General features: G+C 56.6%; 1 protein-coding gene across 1 annotated transcript; it reads left to right on the plus strand.

Moving 5' to 3' along the window:
• Positions 1–13,268: 13,268 nt before the first annotated feature.
• On the plus strand, positions 13,269–16,747 carry SOX18 (SRY-box transcription factor 18; the record flags this gene model as incomplete). The annotated part of the gene is made up of 2 exons (XM_080628109.1): positions 13,269–14,033; positions 15,897–16,747. Exons 1-2 carry the CDS (start codon positions 13,619–13,621, stop codon positions 16,745–16,747), a joined length of 1,266 nt encoding a protein of 421 aa, XP_080484235.1. The 5' UTR covers positions 13,269–13,618.
• Positions 16,748–25,031: the final 8,284 nt, after the last annotated feature.

Below are 25,031 nucleotides of genomic sequence, written 5' to 3' on the forward strand. Positions count from 1 at the left end.
GAGTTTAAGCTTATCCAGCACACAAAGGTGGGGAGCATTGAACAGATCAGTGTTAAACCTCTACTGTGGTTGTCCCCCAAACCCACCCATTAGGCACCTTTGCAGCAGCTCACATAGAGCTGGACATACCCCTTGAGTGAGAGCTGCTCCCCAGATGTGCGAGACACATTTCAATTCAGCCCCAAACCAGCAGAGGTGGCCCCAGACCAAACCTGAGCTCCAGACCCTCTCCTTGCCATGGCACTTGGAGCTACCTTGAAACTTCTTGGCTTGGCCCCATGTTTGCACACGCAATTCCCTCCAACCCGGCGTCTGGAGCCTCTGCAGCATCTGGAAAGCCTCCATCCCTTGGCAGGAGCTGGCTGGGAAGCGAGGGGATGCCATTTTGCAGGGGCCCACCTCTGCGAGGGCAGGAAGAAACAAGTCCCAACAAGGGGAGCTGTGGAGCTCCTTGGAAGCGGGACCCATGTGTGGGGTCGGGTCACGCCGGTCCTTGGCGTCACAGGCACGCTCGAGCGGCACTGCTGCCACTGGAGCTGCGGTTTGTGCCTCTGCAACGCCAGGATGGTTCCTGACCACAGCTATGGCCGGGGACGTGTCTCGGATTCCAGAGCTCCCAGTCACCGATGCCGAGCGCCATCACCCCATTGCTCCCTGCCTCCGAGTGAGAAACCCATCACCCCACCAACACCAGCCTCCCCCAGGCCCTATGACTGCCCGGTGATGGGCAGCGTATCCCTGAGGAACGCCATGGTATGGAAACCTTATGTACAACCCCATTGCTGCCTGCTGGGATGGAAGCGTGCCCATCGCCGCTGCGGGCAGCCAGCGGCATCACCCTGCTCTTGCCAAGGGTTAACAGAGCGGAGCAGGGAGGGTTCCTGCCTGACCTTGGCTGGGAACCAGCAGCGGCGTCGCTCAGCCCGGCCCCTCGAGCGCGGAGCCGGTGGCCAGAGCGCTCCCCAAGCCTGGGTGGAGGTGGATGCAGAGGAAACTCCACCTCCGCGGGAGCAGGGCTGCTATTGCAGGAATTCCCAGAGAAATTCCCGCTCAGGGCTGCTCTGGCAGCGGAGCCGTGAACTCTCCGTTACCTCTCTGTGAGAGCAGCTCCTTGAACGGGCTAAAAACAGAGCAGGGGCGAGGCTGGAGCTGGGCTTGGGGGGGGAGAGGTTGGGAAGGGGCTCTAGCTGACCCTGCACACCAAGAGGCACCATTAAAGAGGCAGACCTTGCTGCTAAATCAAGCCCCACAAAAGCTCACCTGGTTTTCCTACCCGGTTCCTGTGTTTCCCAAGTGATTCTCAGCCAATTTGACCCCATCTGATGGGCTGGATCAGGTCAAATGAGCTTTCCTTGCTTCCAGCATCCCCAGCAGATTCAAGTCACCGTTATTCATTTGGAGATGGGCCACCAAACCACAGCCTTTGTCTTGCTCCCAACCACCGGAGGCTCAATGTGGTCCACTCTAGGAGAAGGCAGAGAGGAGAAGCCCTCCTGGACCCAGCCTTGCCCACACACCTATCCTGAGACCAGGGTATCCAGGATCTCAGCCTTGGGATCAAAGCTCATAGGGACCTTGGGATAATAGCTCATGTTGGCTGTCCTTTGGTGACACATTGGGTTCTGAGCTGGTAGAGACACCCCATCCAGGGAACATCAACCAGGAAGCAGCTGGAATACCCTGAGCCCCCATCCAGCGCCATGAACACCAGGCAGGAGATGGGGGCAGCCGCCATAGGCTTTGCCAACACCGGTTTTGAGGAGGAGTTTTGGTGCATCTCCCCTCCTTTTCACCCTCATGAACCTGCCTTGTTGGCACCAGAAGGCTCCTGGCTGTGCTGGGTGCTTTGCTTTGACCTTTGGCTGTCTCCATTGGCACTGCAGCCACCACAGCAGGACCTCTGTGCGTCACTGGTGAGGGTGCCCATAGCCGGCCAGCCTCCTGCACTGGTGGTCAAGCCATTCCTGACCACGCTGGGGATGGTTATGCTGATGGTGAAACCATTCCTAGCACTGGCCATGCTGGGGATGCTGATCCTGCGCTTCTTCCTAGCTCAGATTTGTGGGAGGAGGAGGAGAAATCCAAGGGAACAATCCCCTAGACATGAGCTTGTGCCAGCCACAGAATAGAGGCAGGGATCTGCCTTTTGTCCCCGTCCTTGCTGCAACTGTCTCATATCCTCTGTCTCCCAGCCCTGACACCAGGACAGTTGACCCTGGAGACCAAAATCCTCCATCCAAACCCATAAGAAACCCAGAGAATGTAGTGCTAATGGTGACTTGGCATTTCTGTCTTGCAGCCCGTCCTGTCTTCTCCTCCGAGGAGCCCCACAACCTCCCACTGCATCTGTCCCGGAGCTGCTGGTGCCTGGGGACGCTGCCATCTGGTCCTCCTGGGACAAGTCCTGCACCAGGAAGGGCTGCAGCCATGGAGGGATGAAGGGGAACATGGCCAGGACTGCCCTGCATGGGAGCCCATGTGAAACAGGGAGCATGTAAGGGAGATGTCTGTTCCTCTGGGCTCTGCTCACTGTGAGCGCCAGGGTGAGGTTTGGGACCTCCAGCTTTGCAGATGCTCTTCACGAGGCCCTTTGGATGTTCCCTAAACCTGGCTGCTGTTCAAACTAATAACGACAGGGGCAGGAACGAGTGCTGAGCCCATCACTCATTGTGAGATGCTCTTAGGGGGATAATGGACCAGAAGAGCCATGCCAGCCAAATGGGTCCATGCTGCCGTGCCACACCGGCCACCAGTGCTCTCTGGGGCTGGTCCCTGTGTGTGTGAGCGCTCAGGGCTCCTTTCTCTCCCCCTCTCTGTCTCCTTTTATTCTCCTCCATAAAACATAGGAAGTCGAAGCCATTCATTTTGCTATTTGTGTCTCCCTCCCCACGCCCCGGTTCCCTCCCTTGCCCCCTGCAGCCTCGCTGCTTGCCCAGCATCCTTGACCCCGAGGAGTCTGGTGTGTCTGCACTTCCCTTTTGGCCCATGGAAAGCGCCACTCTGAACTGGGGCCGTGATAAGTCTGCTGTGGGAAGGCAGGGGCTCCTGGGCTCTCACACAGGGCTTTCCCATGTAGCATTTCCTATGCTGTCCCGGCTCGATCTCCAGCTCTCCGGATGGCCGTGCCCCGCCATGGCACCAGCTCGGTCCTCCCTGGGCTCTCGTGATCTGCTCTGTGTCAAAAGCCACGGTGCATGGAGTGAGGCATCCTCCCGAGGAGGAGGAGGAGGATGCTCAGCTCCTCATGGGCATCCCTCACCCATAGCAAAGGATTGCAAAGGGGTTTCACCTCCCCAGCCCATTCTCTTGTTGGTTATACACAGCTCTGATGTTGTCTCCTGCAGAGGCTGGGATTGATGGGACCTGTGTCCTGTCTGCAATGGAGCAAGCACATGGCAGAGCAGCCGGGGCTAGGATTGAGACCTTAGAGGGGATGGAGACAGGGATTGACTGGCGGAGAGGGAGGAAGGAGGTGCTCAGAGAGGGCAGCACAGAGGGGCTTTTCTCAGGAATACCCTCCCTGAGCTGCCCTGGCAAAGCACAAAGCCCTCTGGGTTCCATCCATGGGCTGGGGAGCTCTCCATCACCACCATGATGAGGACACAAGGACTTTGCCCATGCATGGACACACACCTCACTGCCCACCAGCGAGGCAGAGGGTGAAATCAGGCAGCGAACAGGCAGAGTCTGGCCTCCTCCATCCACGGCTGGAGTGGAGGCTGCTTTGGCACTGCTTCGGGAGCTGTGCAGGGCAGATTCCCCCCATGGCAAAGGTGCCCGTGACCTAAAACCTATTGGAGCTTCTAGGGATGGATACGCATTCATGTACCTGAAAGGGCTGCTGGTTGAACTGGGAGGACTGGGAGGAAGAGTCTGATGGGTGAAGTCAGCAGGGTGGGTGGCAGCACCATGGCATGCTGAGGCTGAAGGCGGCCTGTTCCTACCTCATCCACAGAATCAGCTAGGTTGGAAAAGACCTTTAAGATCGTCAAGTCCAATATTACCTCATTGCCTTCATTATTCCCTTAGAAACCCCCTGCACACCACACGGCAAGCCCGCTCAGAGCCCTGTCCCTGGGGTTTCACCATACCCGCAGCCATGGCACCGCAGATAAGAGCTTTCTCCCTCTTATCACCCCACCAGCGGCACTGCAGCCGGCTCAGCAGCCCCATGGCCGAGCCCCGAGCCCTGATCTCATCAGCGCACCGCACACTCGCAGCTCCAACAATGACCTCCTTCCCTGCCCGACACAATTCCCAGAAACACAGAGCCTCCCGCCGGAGCCTCCCGGGGGAAGCGTGCCAGCCGGCCTGTCGGCACCAGCACGGACACCACTGCCAGCGCTGCCAGCCCCAGCTCTGCAGGCAAAACAAGGGTGTGCTATGGGGAGAGGCTGAGCAGGAGCCCTCCGGGGCATCCTTTAGCTGGTCATGCTCAGGAAGACCCTCTCCCTCTGGGTGTTCACCACCAAGTGCTTTGCCCCATCCCAAATACCCCATTTGTGCTTGCCTGCCATCACCCTGCCTGTTCTGAGTGCCTGCTGGGTTCTCAAAGGATGCTCAGGGCTCCAAGAGGCAACACCAAGCCCAAAGTGCCCAGGTTGGGAGGGTAGAGATGGGGCTCGTGGCTCCCGTGGCCCCAGTGGACCCCCAGCTCCAAGAGGCTCTTCTGCATCTCGCAGCATCACTGAGCGCCTCAGTCTGCTGGAGCTTTTCCTCAGCATGTTTGAGTAATCATCACTGCAGCTTCCAGCTGGAATATGTGAACACCAGGCACGGCTGGATTATGGAATGATTAGAGTTGGAAAGGAGCTTAAAGCTCATCCAGTTCCAACCCCTGCCACGGGCAGGGACACCTTCCACTGGAGCAGCTTGCTCCAAGCCCCTGGGTCCAACCTGGCCTTGAGCACTGCCAGGGATGGGGCAGCCACAGCTTCTCTGGGCAACCAACCTCTCTGCCCCACACATGCACCAGCACCATCCTGCAGCCCACAGGGATGGGGAGCAGCACTCGGCACAGTGCAGTGGCTGGGATGCCAGCAAGGGTGCAAGGCTGCTGTGGGGGGGGAGGGCCGGCACGGGATGCACGGCTCACAAAAACACATGGGGGATGCTGAGGAGGACAGACTCGCTGGCTGCATCGGGCTTCCTGCCCCCCGGCCACGGCTGACATCATTGCTCCCGGTGGGAATGTCCTCCCCAGCCCTGCTCAGCCCCTGACAGCAGCCGATAAGTTCCTGACCTCCTGCCCGGCTTTCCAGCCTCTCAAAGAGCTCCATGCTAGCCCCCACCACCATGGCACGGCAGCTGGCAAACCTGCATCCTCTTCCTCACCACCTCACGGGGTGATGGGATGGAATCTGTGCCCCATGTGCTGGGTACCTCTTCCCAGTCTCTGTGATGTGGCTATCTGGAGACCCTCTGTCTTGTGCTCTGGGCCCTGCATCCCTTCAGCACCCTCTCTGTACCCTCACCAGTGTGCAGCACTGGGGCATGCGACAGCCCTATGGATGCTGCTTCGGAGGTGCTGCTGCCCTGGGCAGGATGATGGCTCCATCCCACTCATCCTCCTGCACATCCAACCCAGCCCAGTACCGTATGTTCTCCAAAACCCCCCATGTAGACTGACAGGGGAGTCGCAAACCTGCCTCCTGCCCCTGCCTAAACCTGCTGCCATCAGCACTTTGCTGCAGCTGCTTCCAGCAATGCTGCTCTAAGAGCTTTTCCCAACCTAACCCCCCCCCCCCCCCCCTTCCCCGGCTCCATCCTTCTGGCTCCAGCCCACTGGGGATGGAAGGTTTCTCCTTCCCAAGCACAAATATAACTGTAATCTGCTAAACCCTGCTGCTGATCCCGACGGCATCCTCCTGTCCTGCGCTTTCCTACAGTTCAGCCTTTATACCGGTAATAGCACCAGGCTCCTTCTCCCATCATTGTTGACTCGACAATGAAAACTGTTTGTATTATTGTGTCCCCGAAGCTTTGCCAATAGCACATGTGTCCCGAGCTGATAGCAACAGGCTTTGGCAAGGCTGCGGCTCCATCAGATAAGAGCCTTTAACCTTATTTCTCCACCTCCAGCACACCACGAAGGACCGGGCTGTGGCGAGCCTTTCCCTTATCCTCCCAAGCGCTTCCAGATCCAAGCAAGAGGAGGAGGGAGATGGAGGTGTTCGGGGCGAGCAGCCTGGGAAACAGCCTTGGTGCGGGAAGAGCCCTGGAGGGGGCTGGAATCATGGGGCCGCTTTCCCAGGCAGTTTAAGGGCTCAACGCGCGGCTGTCCCGGTCCTTCCTTAGGGACCCGCCCGGCTCCACCTTGGCGCGGCTCCCGCGCACAGCAGGAGCGCAGCGCAGGAGGAGCGCTGCAACCCGGCGGCCCTCGCACGCTCCTGGCTGGCCCGCGAACAAAGCCTCTGCCTTGGAGCCCTTCCCCGCTGCCTCCCGCCTGCTCCCCGGCAGCAGCCTTCATCCATGGAGGGCCACGGCATCCTCCTCCTCACACCCTGCATCCCCCGGGTCACAGCATCCCCAAGCCCCGCTGCTGAGATGCCCTTTTCCCTCAGCTGCAGCACAAAGGATGCGCTGAAACCAGAAAGCAAAGATGCTGCCCGTGGCAAGCTTTTAAATCTCATTTTTAGGCGAGTTTACAGGGGGGATGTCACAGCTCTTGGGGTTTTGATCTGCAGATGCAGCACCTTCATGAACATTTCCCTTCCCTTCATGTCCACATACAGCACTGAAAAGCAAAAGTTGTTCCTCTGCTTGCAGGGAGGAAAAGCTCTCAGGCCCTTTGCTTTATTCTTAGCGTTATTCCTGTCACTATTATTATTGTTCTCTCTCAGGAAAGAAGCATTCTGTGGGAATTACCCTGCTACATCCTGCCCTTTGCCAGGGAGGGTATTGTCTCTTAGGGGCCTGAGGAGAGGCTGGGTTGCCCCATGCCCTGCACAGCACATGGGGAAACTGAGGCACAAAGTCACAGCAACATCTAACCCCCCTCTCTTTTCTACTTGTGTTTGGCACTGAAGGGTTGCCCTGTCTATATGCAGGTGAGGATGCTCTCAGCATCACCACCATCCTTTCTGCTAGGCAGTGAAAATCTTGGCGAAGCAGAGGGGTGGCCACAAGACCCCATGTGCAAGGAGGTGGGTTGCAAGCTTCAGTGAAGGTCGCCACTTCCAGGGATGCAGGAGAGGGCTCCTCTTCCTCCAGGGATGCTGCAAAGTGTTCCCCTTCTTTAGGGATGCTGCAAAGGGCTCCCCTTCCTCCAGACCTGGGCAAGGGTGATGCTCAGAAACCTGACAACCTCCTCCCCAGGGTCCTGTAAGCAAACCAGCTCCTGTGTGGAAAAACCCAAGCAGAAAGAGCTGGTCTCAGGCTGCAGATGAAGTGGGAAGAGGGGAGAGGGGAGCGCGGCACAGCCAGCAGCCATCTGCCATCTGCGGCAGTGCGGTGAGGTAATGCCTTGTGCTAAGTTGGAACATGTCAGGAGCCACAGCAGCTCTGGAGAACAGCAAACCTTCCCCAGATGGAGACATCCTGAGCTGCTGCATCAGCCCCCATGGTGAGGGAGAGGATGGGTGTCCCCCCCTGCAGCCAGCAGCCGCCCTCCCTTGCTTGCTTCCCATTGCAGAGAGGCAATAACCAGCTCAGCCCCTGCTGATGAGCAGAGCAACGGAGGTGTGATCGCTGCATTGACTGCCTGAATCCCACTCCCCTCCCCTGTTTGAAAGTGGCATCCTCATCTGGGTGTAGCACAAGCCCATTTATCCATGGTGCTTTCAGTTGGATGGTGCTTGAAGAGCAAGGGATGAACACCCAGCGGAGGTGGGAGCACACAGAGCAGAGCCCCAGCAAGGAGAAGGCTCCGGGGAGACCTTATCACAGTCTTCAATACCTAAAAGGGGCTCCAACAGACCTGGAGAGGGGCTTTGGACCAGGGCCTGTAGGGACAGGCCAAGGGGAATGGCTTTAACCTGCCAGAGGGGAGACTGAGATGAGCTCTTAGGCAGAAGCTCTTCCCTGGGAGGGTGCTGAGGCGCTGGCACAGGGTGCCCAGAGAAGCTGTGGCTGCCCCATCCCTGGCAGTGTTCAAGGCCAGGTTGGACACAGGGGCTTGGAGCAAGCTGCTCCAGTGGAAGGTGTCCCTGCCCGTGGCAGGGGTTGGAGCTGGAGGAGCTTTAAGGTCCCTTCCAGCCCAAACAAGGCTGGAACTCTGTGATGGTCAGGCAGTGCGGAGCAGTGAGCCTGGGCATGCGGAAAGAGCAGGATCTCTTGCCTGCATCCCCTGCACAGACACCATTGAGCAGCATTTTCTGCCAATCTGAGGGATGGAAGCAACGAGGAACCCCTGTGTGCCCAGGATCTGCAGGGACACGATGCCACAGGCAGAGCTCCTTTGCTTCCTGTAACTGAGAGAAGAAACTGTGCTGATGGGAGCAGCTGAACAGCAGCCAAGTCTGCTCCTCGGTGGCTTTTCTGCGCTCTGTATTCATGTATTTGGCATGAGCAGCTCCACATTGAGGTAACTCATTAATGCTGAACCAAAAATGTGTTTATGGGAGTCTTGGAATACTTGGTAGAAGTGTAAGACTTCCCTTCCTAAAAGCCTGGGCTCTCCCTGTGATGGGAACCGAGCATTGAAGCAATGACTGCTGCCGTGATCAGCTGTGGGGAAGCTCCTCCAGCTCTGCACCACACAGCAAAGCCTTTCCTGGCATTATCCTGGTTGGATTTGCAGCTTGGGAGCTCTGGGTTTCACAGGGAGCAGGTTGGGGAGCAAACATGGGGTGATGTGGGTGTAAATGAGGCACCCCAAGGACCATCCCTGGAGTGCAGGAAGGGGAAGGGATGCAGGATGGCCCTGGTGAGGACCACGAGCTCTGGCTGCTGCCCATGCGGAGCAAGCAGCCTTTTCGGGTTAGCTGTGGATTTCGCTGCTCGCACAACGGGTATGGCTGTTGTCATTCCAGTTATAATCCTGCATAAACAAGGCTGACCTCTGGTTATTGAAAAGAGCTGAAAGAGAAAGACAACTCTCTCCGCTTCCTCGGATGCGGTGCCTGATTGCCGGGCTTGGCCGGCACCGTGCCACCGTGCCCCAGGGCACCTTCCCTCTGTCCCCAGTGCCCTTTGCTCATCAGATGGAGCTGGAAGCCAAGAAAAAGAGCAAATGAGAAGAAAACTGCTGAGCCGGCCATTCATAGAATCCCAGCCTGGTCTGGGTTGGAAAGGACCTGAAGCTCCTCCAGCTCCAACCCCTGCCACGGGCAGGGACCCCTTCCACTGGAGCAGCTTGCTCCAAGCCCCTGTGTCCAACCTGGCCTTGAACACTGCCAGGGATGGGGCAGCCACAGCTTCTCTGGGCACCCTGTGCCAGCGCCTCAGCACCCTCACAGGAAAGAGCTTCTGCCCTATATCTAAAAGAACTAAAGAACTTCCTCTGTTTCAGCTTGAACCCATCACCCCTTGTCCTATCGCTACAGTCCTTGATGAAAAGCCCCTCTCCAATGGGGCTGACCACAACCACCCATCCTCTCCCCATTGCCCCAGCTTGGGTGGGAAAGAGTCCAGTCCTTGGCCTGGGGACATGGGGACGTGTCACCCTTGCACAGAGGTGGCTGCTGTCAGGATGCTCCTAACACGGATGCCACAGTGCATCTGCTGGCGCCCTGCATTCCCCGGCATGGTCGGCTCTGCCTGACCCACTGAACCCTTTGTGCAGGAGGAAACCAGGCGCTGAGCTGGGCTCTGGAAAAGGGGAGGCTCTGGTGGAGCAGGGAGCGTTTCCCAGCAGATGACTTCAGTGCCGGCAGGGCTCACACACACCCGCAGCCCTGAGTCCTTCGCTCTGCAGGAAGCGCCTTTCTTTGGGAAGCCTTTGTTCCACCAAGGTTGCAGCAGCCCCGGGGGACCCCACAGAACCCGCCTGCATGGGGGCACATCTCGGGGTGCTGAGGGGGCCACCGGGCTGGGCAGCCCTGCAAGGGTCCCACATATGTCCCTGCTCCCCTTGACCACCCCAAGAAAGAGCATCGCCCTTGGGGTGAAGAAGCGGAAACGGGTGTTGGTCCATCCATCCATGCATGCATGCATGCATCCATCCTGCCTGGCCACATGGTGCTGGGTACCTGTGTGGTGCAGCCTAAAGAAAATGATGAGCTGTGATTAACCACAAATCTCTTCCTGTGAAATCTCTCATTCATCCAATTGGATGCACCTCGGCACCAGCCCCACACCGGTGATTACGTGGTGGTTGATTCATTCGCGGTGTGAACACCTCTAGAAGTAAGACTGGTCCATGTGAGGGGCTGGATCCTGCCCCTGCCCCACTGATTTCTCCCCTTGTGCCTTGCACCCTCTGCAAAGTGGGAATAAAATGCCACTTTCCCATCATGGTTGCACAGCCCCTGGGGCTCCTGCACCCACCCGCAGCCAGAAATAACCATCACGTTCAAACACCAACGCTCATCCCTGCCTTCTTCCACCCCCTTTTATCCCCCACCACCCCTTGGGATGGTCCCGGTGGTGCCACATCTATTTTTAGGCGGGTGGGAGCCGGGCTGGCAGGAACAACCCGCGGCACGGGCTGGGAGCAGGCAGGGAAAGCGCCTTTGTGCCGGGGCGCAGCGCGGCCGTCCCGCCCCGCTTCCTCTCTTAGGTGTGGTGCTGGGATGCGAGGAAGGGAAGCGGAGGCCGGGGGGGGGGGGGGGGGGGGGGGGGGAAGAGAGTCTCCAGCCCAATAGAACTGAAGGGGGTGGAAGGAAAAGCAATAATAAGAGAATAAAGCCCTGGTGCCGGGTGCCTGCTGGGGTCCTGCTCGCCCGACGCCAAGCGCGGCGAGGACAGGTCACTCGCTGGTGCTCACCGATGTTATCTCTGCCCAGGGATGTCCTGAGCTTCCTCTTTCTGTGCTGTGGTCAGCGAGGAGCCGGGGCACAGGGTGATGGGAGGGGGTTTCTGTGTCCGTCCCCACCAGGAACCTGAGTATGGACCCCATGCAGTGCACCCTGCACCCCGGCTGGTGATGGTGCTTTTGCTCCACACCAGGGTGGGTGTGAAGCAGCGTGGCATTGCCCAGGCAGGCAGCGCAGCCCCTCCATGCTGGTCCAGGCATTTCTGGGTGCTTTGCACCCTGACATTGTCGCACCCAAGCATTTTTAGGTGCTTTGGATGCTGCTCCCTCCCTCCTTGCAGCTTTCCTTCCCTTCTCTCCCTGCTTCATCCCTCATCCCTTCTTCTCCAGCAACCATGCCCTTCCTTTTCCTATCCACCACCCTCCCTGGCTCTTTCCCCTGCACTGGGATGCAGCACCAAAAGCAAGTGCTGGATTTGCAGACATGCTGCAAGGCAGGGTTTGCACTGCATGCGTGCTCTAGGGTCCAAGTCCTGGGCTTTGTTCCAGGAGGTCCCAAAGCACCTAGTTCCACAGGGACAGTGGCACTGCTCTGATCCCAGCCCATGACATTCCCTGCAGAGGAGATCCACGCTCGGAGTGGTTGCAGGGAGCAAGCATGGCAGCAGGCACGAGGCTCTGTGGGTTGGTCCTGGTTCTCAGCATCTTTTCCAGGGCAGGAAAAGTCTGAGCTTCCCCAGTCCCACCCCACTGCAGCTCATCCCCACCACATCCCAAATGCAGCTAGTGCCACCAACTCCAAACTCAGCTCCAGGCCAGCTCTGATCCTAGAGGCCAAGTATGCTGCTGGGACCACGGGGAGAAGAACCAGGACTGGTAGCAGTGGGATAATGCTGGGCTATCCCCAGCAGCTTCCCACACTAACTGCCCCAATGCTGCTCACTTCACCCCACAAGCAGCCATGAGCCCTGGCCTGAGGACCCCCATCTCCCCCTAGCACCCACCTTGCTGCTCCCTAAGGCAGGGGCAAAGAGCCTAAGCCTCCAGCAGCTCCGGGACAGCGATGCTCCGGCTCCCTGGAAGATGGGGAGAGCAGAGAGAAGGCTCCTGCAGCCGCACGGGCTCTCCCATGGACTGGTGCTGATTTGCTCTTGCGAAACATTAATAAGAGGCTGCAGGAAGGTGAAAGGAATCTCTCCCGAAGCCTCCGCCGCTCCCGGATAGCGCTTGAGGAACAAGCGAGATGAGGCTTTGGTATTTGTATTTCTTTTTGCAAGGCCTTTGTTTTGCTCAGGGTTAACAGTGATCGGCTTCTCCAAATCACTTCCAGACACACAGAAACCATGGCATGCAATGCCCCACTGCTGCAAGGAGGCTGCGAGCCGGGCGCTTGCGCAACTCAGTGCCCCAAGTCTTCCTAATGCTGAGGGTCACATTTTGGGCTCAAGGCTTGGGCATTCCATAGCTGGGGGGGGCTTGGAGCAGATACCCAGAACCGGGGCATCCTTCCCACATCAACCCGATGGCCTGGAGGGAGTCAGGGAGCCAGGGTGTTGTGTGAGCACATCTCTGCTTGCAAACGTGTCCTGCAGAGATCATAACTCCCCTGTGCCAAGAGCAGGAAGGACCTTCAGACCACCGAGCCTGATGCTTGGCACTGGTGGCTTCCTAATGGCAGTGTGCCACAGAGATGCTGCTGTGCCATGGGGATGCAGCCATGCCACGATAACCTGCCTGCCGATGGCAGCATGCCGTAGGGATGCTGCAATGCCGCAGGGATGCTGCTATGCCGCAGGGATGCTGCGGTGCCCTATGACTTGTGTGGCAATGGCATGGCCATGTCAGCCCCAGCAGCGCAGCTCAGGAGGTTTTAGCTGCTATCACCGTGCTGCTGGTGAACCCCCAATTCCTCAAGTCCCTCTGCTGACAGGCTGGAAATACGTTTGTTTCCATGTGAACAGTGCTCAAAAAGAGCTGTTTCTCCCCATCCCGGCACTGAAATTCCCACCACAAAATGCCAGGGGAAGGGGGTTTGCCCCTGCTTCACCCCAGGGCTGCTCCCGACCCCGGGCAGGGAATGCCGGCCAAAACACACACACACGAAATAAAGCCTAAGGGAACTCAACGCCGAGCCCTCAGCATCCCTGTCCACTTGCAAACAGGGAGCCTGGCAGGCGAATCTAAACACTTCCCTGGCTCGGCTCGGCGGGTCGCAGCCAGCCGAGAAAGAAAAGAAAGGAGAGAAAGGAAAGAAGGCAGAGAGAGAACACGAACAGCCCTCGCCTTGGGAGGAAGGGAGAAGGGCAGAAGCGTCCACACCGGTCCCAGCCCGGCCCTCCCCGGGTGGCTCTTCCTGCTGGTGCCTGGGGACGCCCCCCTTCCTCCTCCTCCTCCCCCTCATCTCCTCCTCCTCCTCCTCCTCTCCCTCTCGTCCTCCTCCTCCTCCTCCTCCCCTCCTCGCCCTGATTGGTCCAGCCCTGCTATATTTTGCCCTTTCCAGCCCAACATCATCCCAAAAGTTTTTTTTTTTTGGGGGGGAAAAAAGGGGAAAAAAAATAAAAAAATAAAAGAGGAAAACCAAAAAATCCCCAAGAAAAGAAACCAAAACAAAGCGACCGAGCGCAGGTTTCCCCCGGAGCGCAGGCGAGGGCGGAGAGCGGCGGGGCTGCTGCGCGGCGGCTGCTGGACACGGTGGGACGCGGCGGGACCCGGTTCTCTCTCCGGCACCCGGTCGGGTCGGACACAAAGTGCTGTCCAGCTGGAATGAATATATCTGAGTCTAACTACTGCCGAGAGGAGATATCGCAACCCCGGGGCGACTGTTCATGGGTCACCGCCGCCGTGCCGGCCGCTGAGCCCGGGCTCGCCTTCCCGCGCCCCCCGGGAGCCGCGTCCCCCGCCAGCCGCACGCCCAGCCCCGAGCCCGGCTTCGCCTTCGGCCCCGGCCCCGGCGGTGCGGCCCCCGGCGCGGCCCCCGGCGCGGCCCCCAGCCGCTCGCCCAGCCCCGAGCCGGGCTATGGATACAGCCCCCCGGCGGGCCGCGCCGAGGGCAAGGCCGGCGAGGACTCCCGCATCCGCCGGCCCATGAACGCCTTCATGGTCTGGGCGAAGGATGAGCGCAAGAGGCTGGCGCAGCAGAACCCAGACCTGCACAACGCCGTGCTCAGCAAGATGCTGGGTGAGCGGGGAGGGCCGCGGGAGGAGGGTGCGGGAGGGCAGGGATGTGGGATGAGGGGGTATGGAGTTACGGATGCGGGGATGAGGGGGGATGGAGCTGGGGATGCGACTGCAGGAGTGGAAGGTTGCGGGATGCAGGGGTACAGAACCAGGGATGTGGGGATATGGGGATATGGGATTGGGGATGCGGGGGTAAGGGTCTGGAGATGTGGGCTACAAGAGTATAGAGAGGTGGGATGCCGGGGTACGGAGCTAGGGATGTAGGGATATGCGGCTAGGGATGCCAGCGACAAGAGTAGTGCTGCAAGATATGGGGGTATTGAGCTAAGAACAATGGGATGTGAGGGTACAGGGCTCGGGTTGCAGACTGCAAGAGTACAGGGCAGCAGGATATGGAGATACAGAGCTAGGGATGTGGGGTTACAGGGATGGGAATGTGGGCTGCAAGAGTACAGGGCTGTGGGATACAGGGGTATGGAGCTGAAGAGGCAGGAACGTGAGGATACAGGGCTGGGAATGAAGGGATAGGTGGTTGTGGGACTGGGAACGTTGGCTGCAGCGATCCAGGGCAGCGAGATGCAGGGATATAGGGCTTCAGATGTGGGCTGCAGGGGTATGGGGCAGTGGGATGCAGAGTTACAGGGCTGGGGATATACACTGCAGAGTTATGGGATGCTGGGATTCAAGGATATGGGGTTGGGGATGTGAGTTGCAGGGGTACAGGGTGTTGGGATGCAGGGATAGAGGGCTGTGAGTGTGGGATGAAGGGGTAGAGGGCATTGGGAAGTACACTGCAAGGGTACAGCTCTGCAGGATGCAGGCTGAGAGGAATTGAGGCAGCGGGACACGGGATACAAGGATACAGGGCTGTGCTAGCCGGGGTGCGAGGGTACATGATTGCAGGATGCAGGCTGCAAGGATATGGGGCTACAGGATGCAGGATGTGAGGACGCGGTGGTGCAGAAGCTGGGTTACAAGGATGGGGTGCTGTGGGGTGTGTAGATCAGGTGCCGTGAGATAGAGGGCTGTGGTCTGCAAAGTTAGAGAGCTGCGGGATGTGAGCTGTAGGGATATGGAATGAACGGAGGCATGGATGCAGGGATGTGGGATATAAGGGTTCAGGGCTTTGAAATCAAGGACTGTAGGGTGCAGTGCTACAGGGCTGTGGGATATGATGCTAGAGGATGTGGGAATATGGGGCTGTGGGTTGTGGGATGTGAGGATACAGAGCTGCCTGTATGCAAAACACAGTGAAATGGGGCTGCGGGATGCAGAATACAGGGCTGTGGGGTACACAGCTGTGAGGATGCAGGATATGGGAATACAAGGCTGCAGGATGCGGGATACACAACTGTAGGATGCGGGATGTGGGAACACGGGAAGCAGGATATGGGTAGACGGAGCTGCAGGATGCGGGACTACGGGAAGCAGGATATGGCAGCAGGATGCAGAGACACAGGGCTGCAGGGACATGGGACTCAGGATACGGGACTGCTGGGTTTGGGAATGGGCGATTGAGGCTGCAGAGGTGCGGGGCTGTGGATGCGGGATGCAGGGAATCAGGCACACCAGGGACCGGGCTGTGCTGAGGGGCAGTGGGGTGCACGATCCCCAGCCCTGGCTTTGAACCCCCATTCTCCTGCTGTGCTGCAGTGCTGAGCCTGACGTGAGGACATGGGGACAGTCCTGCTTGGGTTCCCATTCCCCAGCCCTTCCTTGTGCCAGCACCAGGACCCCATTCAGGTGCTGCATTGCCCAAGGGAGCCCTTCCCACTCCAAAGTCTCCATGTCCCCTGATGCCCATGCCCCGACCGGCAGCGGGTGGCCGAGCTGATGTGACAAGAGCTTTGCTTTCCCCTTCCAGGCCAGTCATGGAAAGCGCTGAGCGCCAGCGACAAGCGTCCCTTCGTGGAAGAGGCCGAGCGGCTGCGCATCCAGCATCTCCAGGATCACCCCAACTACAAGTACCGCCCAAGGAGAAAGAAGCAAGCCAAGAAAATCAAGAGGATGGAACCCAACATCCTCCTGCATAACCTTTCCCAGCCTTGCAGTGACAACTTCAGCATGAGTCACCACGGTGGCAGCCAGCCGGGCCACCCCCAGCCTCCCCCACTTAACCACTTCAGAGAACTCCACTCCATGGGGTCGGATATTGAAAACTATGGCTTGCCAACTCCTGAGATGTCTCCCTTGGATGTCTTGGAACAGACCGAGCCGGCGTTTTTCCCCCCGCACATGCAGGATGACTGCAACATGATGCCCTTTCGCAGCTACCACCACCATCACCAGATGGAGTTTCCCCAGGAGAAGTGCATGGGGCGGGACGTGGCAGTGCCCTATGCGCAGACCCCTTCGCACTTGGCCGACGCCATGAGGACTCCCCATCCTTCCAGCATATACTACAACCAGATGTGCTCGGGAACTCAGAACGGGCTTTCTGCCCACCTGGGCCAGCTCTCACCCCCTCCTGAAGCCCATCACATGGAGAGCGTGGATCACTTGAACCAAACCGAGCTGTGGACAGACGTTGATCGCAATGAGTTTGACCAGTATTTGAACATGAGCAGGACTCGTCCCGAAGCCTCGGGACTCCCTTACCATGTCTCCCTGTCCAAAGTGACTCCTAGAAGCATCTCCTGCGAGGAGAGCAGCTTGATATCTGCCTTGTCCGATGCCAGCAGCGCTGTCTACTATAGCCCATGCATCACCGGTTAGGTTGGCCCCACCATCCGATGCTCACAATGGAGAGCCTCGACTCTCCTCTAGAAACAAAAAGCCATCCTCCTTTAACCACGAGCTCCATCATATTTAGAGTATCTCATTAAATGCATCGCTTTCTTTTTGGTTCTTTTCCTTTTCTTTTTAAATTTTATTCCTATTTTTTATGGGTTTTTTAAGACAAAACTCCATGCTGAACTCACTGATATACCATATAACTATATAACACAGATAGACGCCTTTCCCAAGCACTCGCCTGCCTTCCCGCTTCCCGCTCCAGCCCTCGGCAGGGCGTACCTGCAGCTCCCAGGGGCATTTTGAAGCCAATCCCAATAAATCCTGCCTGAAACAACCACCACCAGCATGAGCCGAAGCGACCTGCTCCCAGTATTTAACCCAAGGGCAGGAAAACTTGTGGAGGGAGGGGAAAACCATCACTTTTAGGAAGACTTTGCCGGGGCCATTAAAGAGTCGGTGCCCGTTAGGGGTGGGCTTTAGGACAGTTTTTACTGTATTCTCAGCAATATATTTTAATTGGGCAACAAAACTATATTTTTACTAAGCATTTTTATATATAAAATGGTATTTAATGTCTTTTGGGGTGTCGGGGTTGGTTTTTTATTAGACTTTTTCAAAAGAAACCAAGGGATATCCATGAGATCTAAAGCATTTATGTAGCAAAGCTGGATTTTAAAAGAAAAAAAAAAAAAAAGGAAAAAAGGGGGGGAAAAAGGGGAGAAAGAAAAAAAAGGAGATATTTTGTGGAAAAGGGAATGTCAATGTAAATATTGTGGAACAATCGACTGGAATTTTTGTACAAAAGGGAACTACGACTGCAAACACTTCTTCTTGTATGGAGAGCAAACTGTTTTATACTGGTTAATTATTAAAACATCTTCATCTAATTGCTCCCATCTTGTGTGCTTGTTGTGTGAACACATATTTTCCGCAAATCCATGTTGTCCCAACCGGTTCCAGATTGCTGTATCCGTTGATTAATGCTCTGACAACCTGGCAAATGGATTAATCTCCAGGCTGCCGCCCGCCCGCCCCGGCAGCCGCCTCGGGCTCGGTAAGCGTGGCTCTGCTCGGCTCCGGAGCGCCAGCAGCGGGATGGGGTGATGCTGCTGGTCCCCCCCCCTTTCCTTGGAGATGTGCTCTGCAGGAAAAGCTGCTGTTCCCACATCGAAACACAATAAAACATGCGATATCCGCCTCTTAAAACGGCCTCGGTGTGGTTCTTTTGCCAAGCTGGCAGCGCGAGGTCCCCATGGCTCATCCCCATATCCCATTGCCCTGGGTTCGGCACTTAAACACCCCCAAAACTGAGCCGGGCTCCTCCAACACCTTCCCTCCTATTCCTAGGAGCTGGAATAAAACCCATTGTGTCGGAGCCCTTCCACTTCACTCACTGGCTGCTTCCACTGGTCTTGCCAAGAGGTCACGGTGCCCTGTTGGACTCAGCATGGAGCCACTGGCGCTTTGTCCCATTCCCATGAATCATTTTATGATACACAGCTATGTTTCTGTCCCATTTGCAGAGGAGCAATGACAATCTGTTGCATAAAAGCCTGGTGGCATCCGTTCCTTGAACGCTGAGTGATTTAAACCAGGCTGATATCGCCAAAAAAGGCTATTTAACATCCCCCCCCCCCATCAAATTGAATAGAAGAAGAGGGTTTTTTGTTGTTGTTGTTGGCAAAGAATTGCCTTTTAGGGGAAATGGATATTTAACAAATGACATTAATTTTCAAGCTTCTCCTGAATTAAATTCACATTAGTGTTAACACGACTAAATCCTGACTCACTTCTCTTTTTGGGGGGGGGTGGGGGGTGTTGTTGTTTCATGTGAAGCACCAATAAACGGGACCAACTCCGGGGGCTGGCGGCGCGTTCCCATTAAACGCCAGAAAGGCGCTTCATTGTCTTTCCATATACAGTATGTAAAAAGGGGGAATACATGGAAAAATGACCTCACTACCTACACGGGAGGGCTGGCGGGCGCCCGGCGGGTGCCAGAACCCCGCGCTGCAGCAAACAAACACAACACCAAATGAGAAGCATCCTGTGCCGCCGCCGATGACTATGAAAGGAAGCAGCCGTCTATAGGCTCCATCCCCGAAGCGGCCTGGGAGGAAGGAGATTGGGGACAAGAAAGCTCTGACTTGTTTTCCAGCTTCCCCCCCCCTCTCCACCATCAGCTTCCAGGTACCTTCCCAGCGAGGATGCGATCACTTCCTGTGGTTCAAAGGAGCGATGCATACGCTGGTCCTGGCCCAGCTGCCCTGCCGTGCTGGGGACCACATCACAGAGGAAACCTTAGGTCATTTTTCTGCCATAGAAATTCCCTTCTTTCCCCATGACTCCAGCTGTGCCAGCTCGCCTCTGTTCTCAGAGCATGGCCAGAAATCCTTGGGGTGGTATTTTGGCTGTGGTTCCTCGCTCTGGTACAGCGTGTCCTGGGTTCGGGTGCTTGACAGCACCAGCAGCATGGTTGGGAATGAGCAGGAGCTTTCCCAAAGTGCTTAAGCTGCAAACTTGGAATCTAACTTTGCCGTGGGGATGGGAGGGGATCAGGGGTCTCTTCACTATGAGGGTGCTGAGGCGCTGGCACAGGGAGCCCAGAGAAGCTGTGGCTGCCCCATCCCTGGCAGTGTTCAAGGCCAGGTTGGACACAGGGGCTTGGAGCAACCTGCTCCAGTGGAAGGGGTCCCTGCCCGTGGGACACTGGATGAGCTTTAAGATCCCTTCCAACCCCAACCATTCCATGATTCTGTGATGCTTGCATGGGGCTGGGGCTGGTACCAGACTGAAGACTGGTGCCAGATGCTCGCTCCCATCCATAAGCACACGAGGGATGCATCATATCGAAACCACGGCTGCTGAGTCACTGTGAAAGCATCGAGCATCCTGCTGTGCCCACCCATCCACAGGTCACCAAGACCCAGCAGCAGATTTGGGTCTGCATCACTCCAACACCTCATGGCTTTGCTACCAAAGCCTTGGCTTGCATCTCCACAAAAGCAGGCAGGGCCCTGCCAACCCTCCTGCCTAACCCAGCCCTGGGTGTTTTCATTAATAATAAAGCCTAATTGCAATTGAGGCTGCGAACAATGTGTGGCTGCCCCGTCTCACTGGCCAGCCCTACCCCAGGTCACGGGGAAATGAGAAAGAAGGGAAAGGAGAGAGGAAGAAAACAGGAGCATGGGTTCAGGTTAGATAACAGCAGGCAGAAGGACGTGTGCCAGACTCGGGGCACGCTGCCTCCTCCCTTTGCTTGGTGTTGCGCTGGGCCTTTTTCAGCCTTTTTCACCTAAACTTCCAGTTTTGACACCAAATTTGTTGTGAAGTGTCCCTATCTGGAGCTGTTCCTCCAAGCTGGCAGTGTGTGACTGGTACTGGGTTTGGGCAAGCACCTTCCAGTGGCATCAGAGATGCTCCATCATGTTTTAGCCATGGCCAGAGCAGGATTTAGCCCTCTCCAAAGCCAAGCTTGGACTGAGCGGTTGATCCAGCTCCATCAGAAGGGCAGAGAGCTGGGCAGGGCATGCAAGGGTGCTGACTCCTTGACAAGCTTTAACCATAGCACTCATTAGCTGGATTTGGTTTGATGCTAATTGCTCATCTCCCAGTTTCCCTTAGCTTTGGCTATTTTGTGGTTCTGCTCAGCCCGAGGTCACTTAATCCTAACCACAGGTCAGGAAAGCCACTGGGGATGGGATGCAACAAGCGGCTCCAGCCGTGCCCGTGGGAGCTCTGCAATCCCTGTCCCATTGGGATACATCCTGCTCTGCTCGGGCACTGGGACCAGGCACAGCCGGAAAGCCCTGAGCTCCAGGAGTGCTTCTGTGCTCCCAACATCACCTCCTTCCCCTGCCTCCATCCCCTGTGGCTGCACTGGGGCCAGGAAACCATCCACCAGTGGTGGCTCAGGTGTGACGTGGGGCTGGAAATGGACGGGCTGGAATAGTTTGGGGATGATTTCACTGCCATTATGGCTCAGGCCGGGGCTGTTACTACACAGCCCCTTCCGATTTTTATGACTTAATCTCTCCAAAGCTCCAGGCCTTATGGTTTTGGACCAGGGAGGAGGAGCGAGGGGCTTTTAGCAGGTCGTAATGGCAGAAATATGGAGAAGAGATTTGACAGGTATATGTAGACCCTGACAGGCCCATCCTGCTGCTTCCCAGGGTGGCTGTGGGGCAGGGAAAGGGGGAGATGCTGACCTGGGAAGGTCCATTTGCTCCATGCTCCCTGGGGATGTGGGCTGTGCATCCCTCAGGGGCTCACTGTCCCACACACTGGGGTTACTTCTGCAGAGGTACCCACACGCGTGAGTGACTCTGATGCCGGGTACACCAAGGAGAGGGTTGGGGTGGCATGAAGAGTGTGTGCGTGTGCATCCCAATGTGCCCATGTGCAAACATGTTTGAGTGCATGCCTTTGTATGTATCTGTGTGTGTGCATCTGTGTGCATATATGTATCATTGTGGGCATCCATGTGTGCACATATTGGTGTGTGTGTTTGGTACCAATGTGCGTGCTTCTGAGTGCGTGTGTGCATGTGTGCAGCATGTATATGTGCATGCGCCTTGTGCATCTGCATGTGCATCTACATGTGCATCTATGTGTATCCATGTATCTGTACGTGCACGAGTGTATACATGTGTGCATATGCATATGCATCGACGTCTGTGTGTGTGTGTCTGTGTGTGCATCTCCATGCATGCATGTGTGCATCCGTGTTCGTGTGCATCCCTGTATGCATGTGCGTGTGCACATCTGTGTGCATGCACACGTGTGTGTATTGCCTGTGCACGTGTGTGTTCTGCTGGAGGTTCACTGCTCAGGTTTATAGACGTTCTGGGGGTTTTATGACATTATGGAGTGCTCGATGACATCACCCACATATTAAAACAGCATGTGCCAGCCGGCGATACGCCGCTCCAAGGCTCTGGGGCAGCCCGAGCCGTCCTGTCCCGGAGCACACCGGAGCGATGGGAATGCCGACATGAGCCCAAGGACACGCAGCCCTGATGAAGTCATCACAGCTGGGATCTGGAGATGTTAAGGGGGAATCTGAGCCTCTCAATCCATGCATTTTGGGTGCTCACCGCCACATGTCCCTGCGGTGGGGATGTTGGTGGGAACGGGGCGATGCTGCCGGTGCTGGTTCCCCATCAGGCAGCTGCTCTGGAGCTGGCGATGGGATTATTTTTCCCCTCGTCTTCCACCACAAAAGGATTTATCAAAACCAAACCTGTTTGTGGGAAACGGCTCCAAAACATTTCCTGACTCGAGAAAAAGAGCATTGGAAAAAAAAAATAACTTTCCAGGTTTTTTTAGCTGGGAGGCAAACCGTTTGGAGATGTAACGGCATTGCATGGCGCAGGGGTTAACCAAAGGGAAAAGGTTGAAATGTGAAAAGCGGTTTCCAACGTTCCCAGCACAACCTTTCCTTCCCGAGCAGCGGAAAACGTCCCAAACCTTCCCCAACTTTCCTTATTGCAGCCCAGTTTGGGAAAGGAAATGTTTGAAAATCCCAACGCTCCTCACAGGACAGGAAAGGCTCCATTTCCTCGGTGGCCGTGCCCGGAGCAGCCGGCCGGGTGGCAGAGGAGCGCGGGGTGATGATGGATGCTCTCCTCAGCTCTGCTCCAGAGCAGTTTCCCAGCCACAGGCAGGAATGCTGAGCACTGCTCCAGCACTGCTGCAGGCAGAGGAGGGTAAAGCCCTGCTGGGACCTGGGGCTGTGGTGTCGTAAATAACACAGGTTTGGGGAAAGGAAGAGAACATGAGCCAGTGAGGAATCCCTAATGTGCCCTGGGAAGGATGCACAGCCTGAAAATCCTTTATCCTTACTGTGAAGTTCAGCCTCTCCGTCACCGGTGGAGCTCTGGCTGTTGTCCCCCAGCTCCTGGCATCACCCCCCTTCATGTTCCTCCCTCTGCCTTGTGGTCACCACCAGCCCCTGGCCCCACATCATCCATCTGCTCACCCAGAAATGTGCTGGGTTCCCTTCCGGCCATAAGAGGCAGGTTTGGTTCTCATTGCATGGGTCATGGGAGAGTTTGGGGCTCTCAGCAGAGCTGAGCCCCACAGACATCCATCAGAGCCACTTTGTGCTCCTCTTTTGAGCTCAGCCAGCAATGCTGTGTGGCCAAAGTGCCATGGAAGGGTTGGGAGTGCTCTCCAGAGGTCACCAAACCCAACCCAGTTCAACACAACCAACATAACCAATACAACACAACCTAACCCAACACAACCAACACAACACAAAATAATCCTGCCCAACCCAGCACAACCCAGTATAACCCAACCCAGCCAACCCAACCCAAAATAAGCTAACCCAACTGCAGTCAACCCAACCCAACCACAGTCAACCCAACCCATCTTAGCCAACCCAGTCCATCCTAACCAACCCAACCTCTCCTAACCAATCTCACCCAACACAACCCAACCAACCTACCCCAACCTAAACCAACACAACTCAACCAACTCAATGTAGCCTACCTAACCCAACCCAACCATCCTAACCCAACCTGTCACGCAGAGCAAGTCTTCCCATCACCTCCCGCGCAGCCCTTCTGGGACATTCCCAGTGGACTCCTCTCCCTCCTCCTGCACTCAGCAGCCCCAGGGGGGGTCGATCCCTGCAGGGAACTGAATCACGTCCCCCCCACCAGCGCGGGAGCGTCACAGACTGTCTGAGGCTCGTCAGGAGAGTCAGGCCAGGCCGCGCGGGGCCGTTCTGGGAAGCCATCCAGCCATCCGCTGGAGAGAGGAGTCTGCCTAAAAATGACTCTGCTGGCTCCTCTCCACGCTCCGACCGTCCCCATATGGAACAAATGTACATTTTCCATCAATTGTTTGTATTTTTCATTTAAAGAAAGAAGGGGGAGAGAGGGAGAGAGAATGAAAAGAACAGGCAGCAGGCAAGCGGGGCTCACCATCCACGCGGAGCGCCGGTGACAGCAGATAGGCCCCATTGCAGAGAGGGAGAAACACTGGCCAGCGTTCAAGAGACTCAAACGTATGGTATGAAACAATAAATTTTAAGTGTGTTTTGACATATTTGGTGGTCTCTGCTTCACGCTTAATGAGCGTTGGTCCACGTTACGGGGGAACCGCACAGCTCGGGGTGGTTGGCAGGCTGTGCTGGAGGGGGTCGGTGGCCAGCGAGGCCGGAGGTAGGCATTGAGGTGGTCCCAACATGTGTGTTTCCTAAGGGAATGGGGCACGGGGATGTGGCATGGGGGAATGGGATGATACGGGCACCACGGGGGATGAGCAGTGATGCCAACTCAGAGGAAGAAGCATAAGGAGATGAAGTTGGGTTAAGCTTGGCTGGGGGGACACATGCAACACGATGGTGATGTCCCAAGGCAGCATCTCTCACACTGCAGGGCTTGGGCAACCTGTGCTTGTACCTCCAGCCCTCCTGCTGCTTGCTTTGCCTGCAGGAAGAACCCCAGGCTCCTCCATCCCCATCACCACAAAGAGAAAACCCAAGGGACCAGGAGAGGCGAGCGCAGCCCTCCCGCATCCCCCGCCTCTGTGCCAGGCTGCCCGGCTCCCCCCGTCTGACAGGGTTTGATCAGAAAGATGGACATGAAAGTGGAGCTTGGCTCTGGTTTCTCTCTCATTCAGAACATTCAAAAACTATTAACTGTGGTGGGGGTAAGGGAGCAGCTGGTTTTAATCTTGTGCTCTTCCAATTGTGTTGGGGTTTTTTTTCCTCGCTGCTTTTCGCGAGCACTTTAAGTGACATGGTTACATGTATTTGATTAAAAAGCTGTAATTCAACGAGTGCATTTTCTTGTACTGTACAAAACGGCTTAAAGACACAGGGTTTATTTACGGTGGTCTCCCAGTTTTCCAGCTCTGCCGAAAGACGACAGGGAACACACTGAAGGGGGGACACAGAGCGGCAGAGGGGGACATGCAATCCCACCCGGCTTTCCCAGTGCAGGGATCACAACCAGATCCTTCCCTCTGCTGTAAGGCTCAGCCTGCTGCCACCAGCCTGGTCCTTGGTCCCATCCCACATTCACTGAGCTGCTTTTTGGTGTCCCTGAGACCGGGAATCAGCTCACAGGGGCTGGCAAAGAGGGGACAGTGAGGAGGGGATGCCTGGTCCAAACTGGTCCCCATCTCGCCAGCAGCGAGATGCTGCAGGACCTGGCGCGGGGGGAAGATTTTTGCATCCATGCCCATGCAGGGATGCTGCCAGCACGGAGGAGACCGTCCCAAGACAGCAGCTCCTTTTCCTAAGGAGGAA

The sequence above is a fragment of the Psittacula echo genome, assembly GCF_963264785.1.
Source record: "Psittacula echo genome assembly, chromosome: 12".
In the NCBI taxonomy this organism is placed as follows: domain Eukaryota; kingdom Metazoa; phylum Chordata; class Aves; order Psittaciformes; family Psittacidae; genus Psittacula; species Psittacula echo.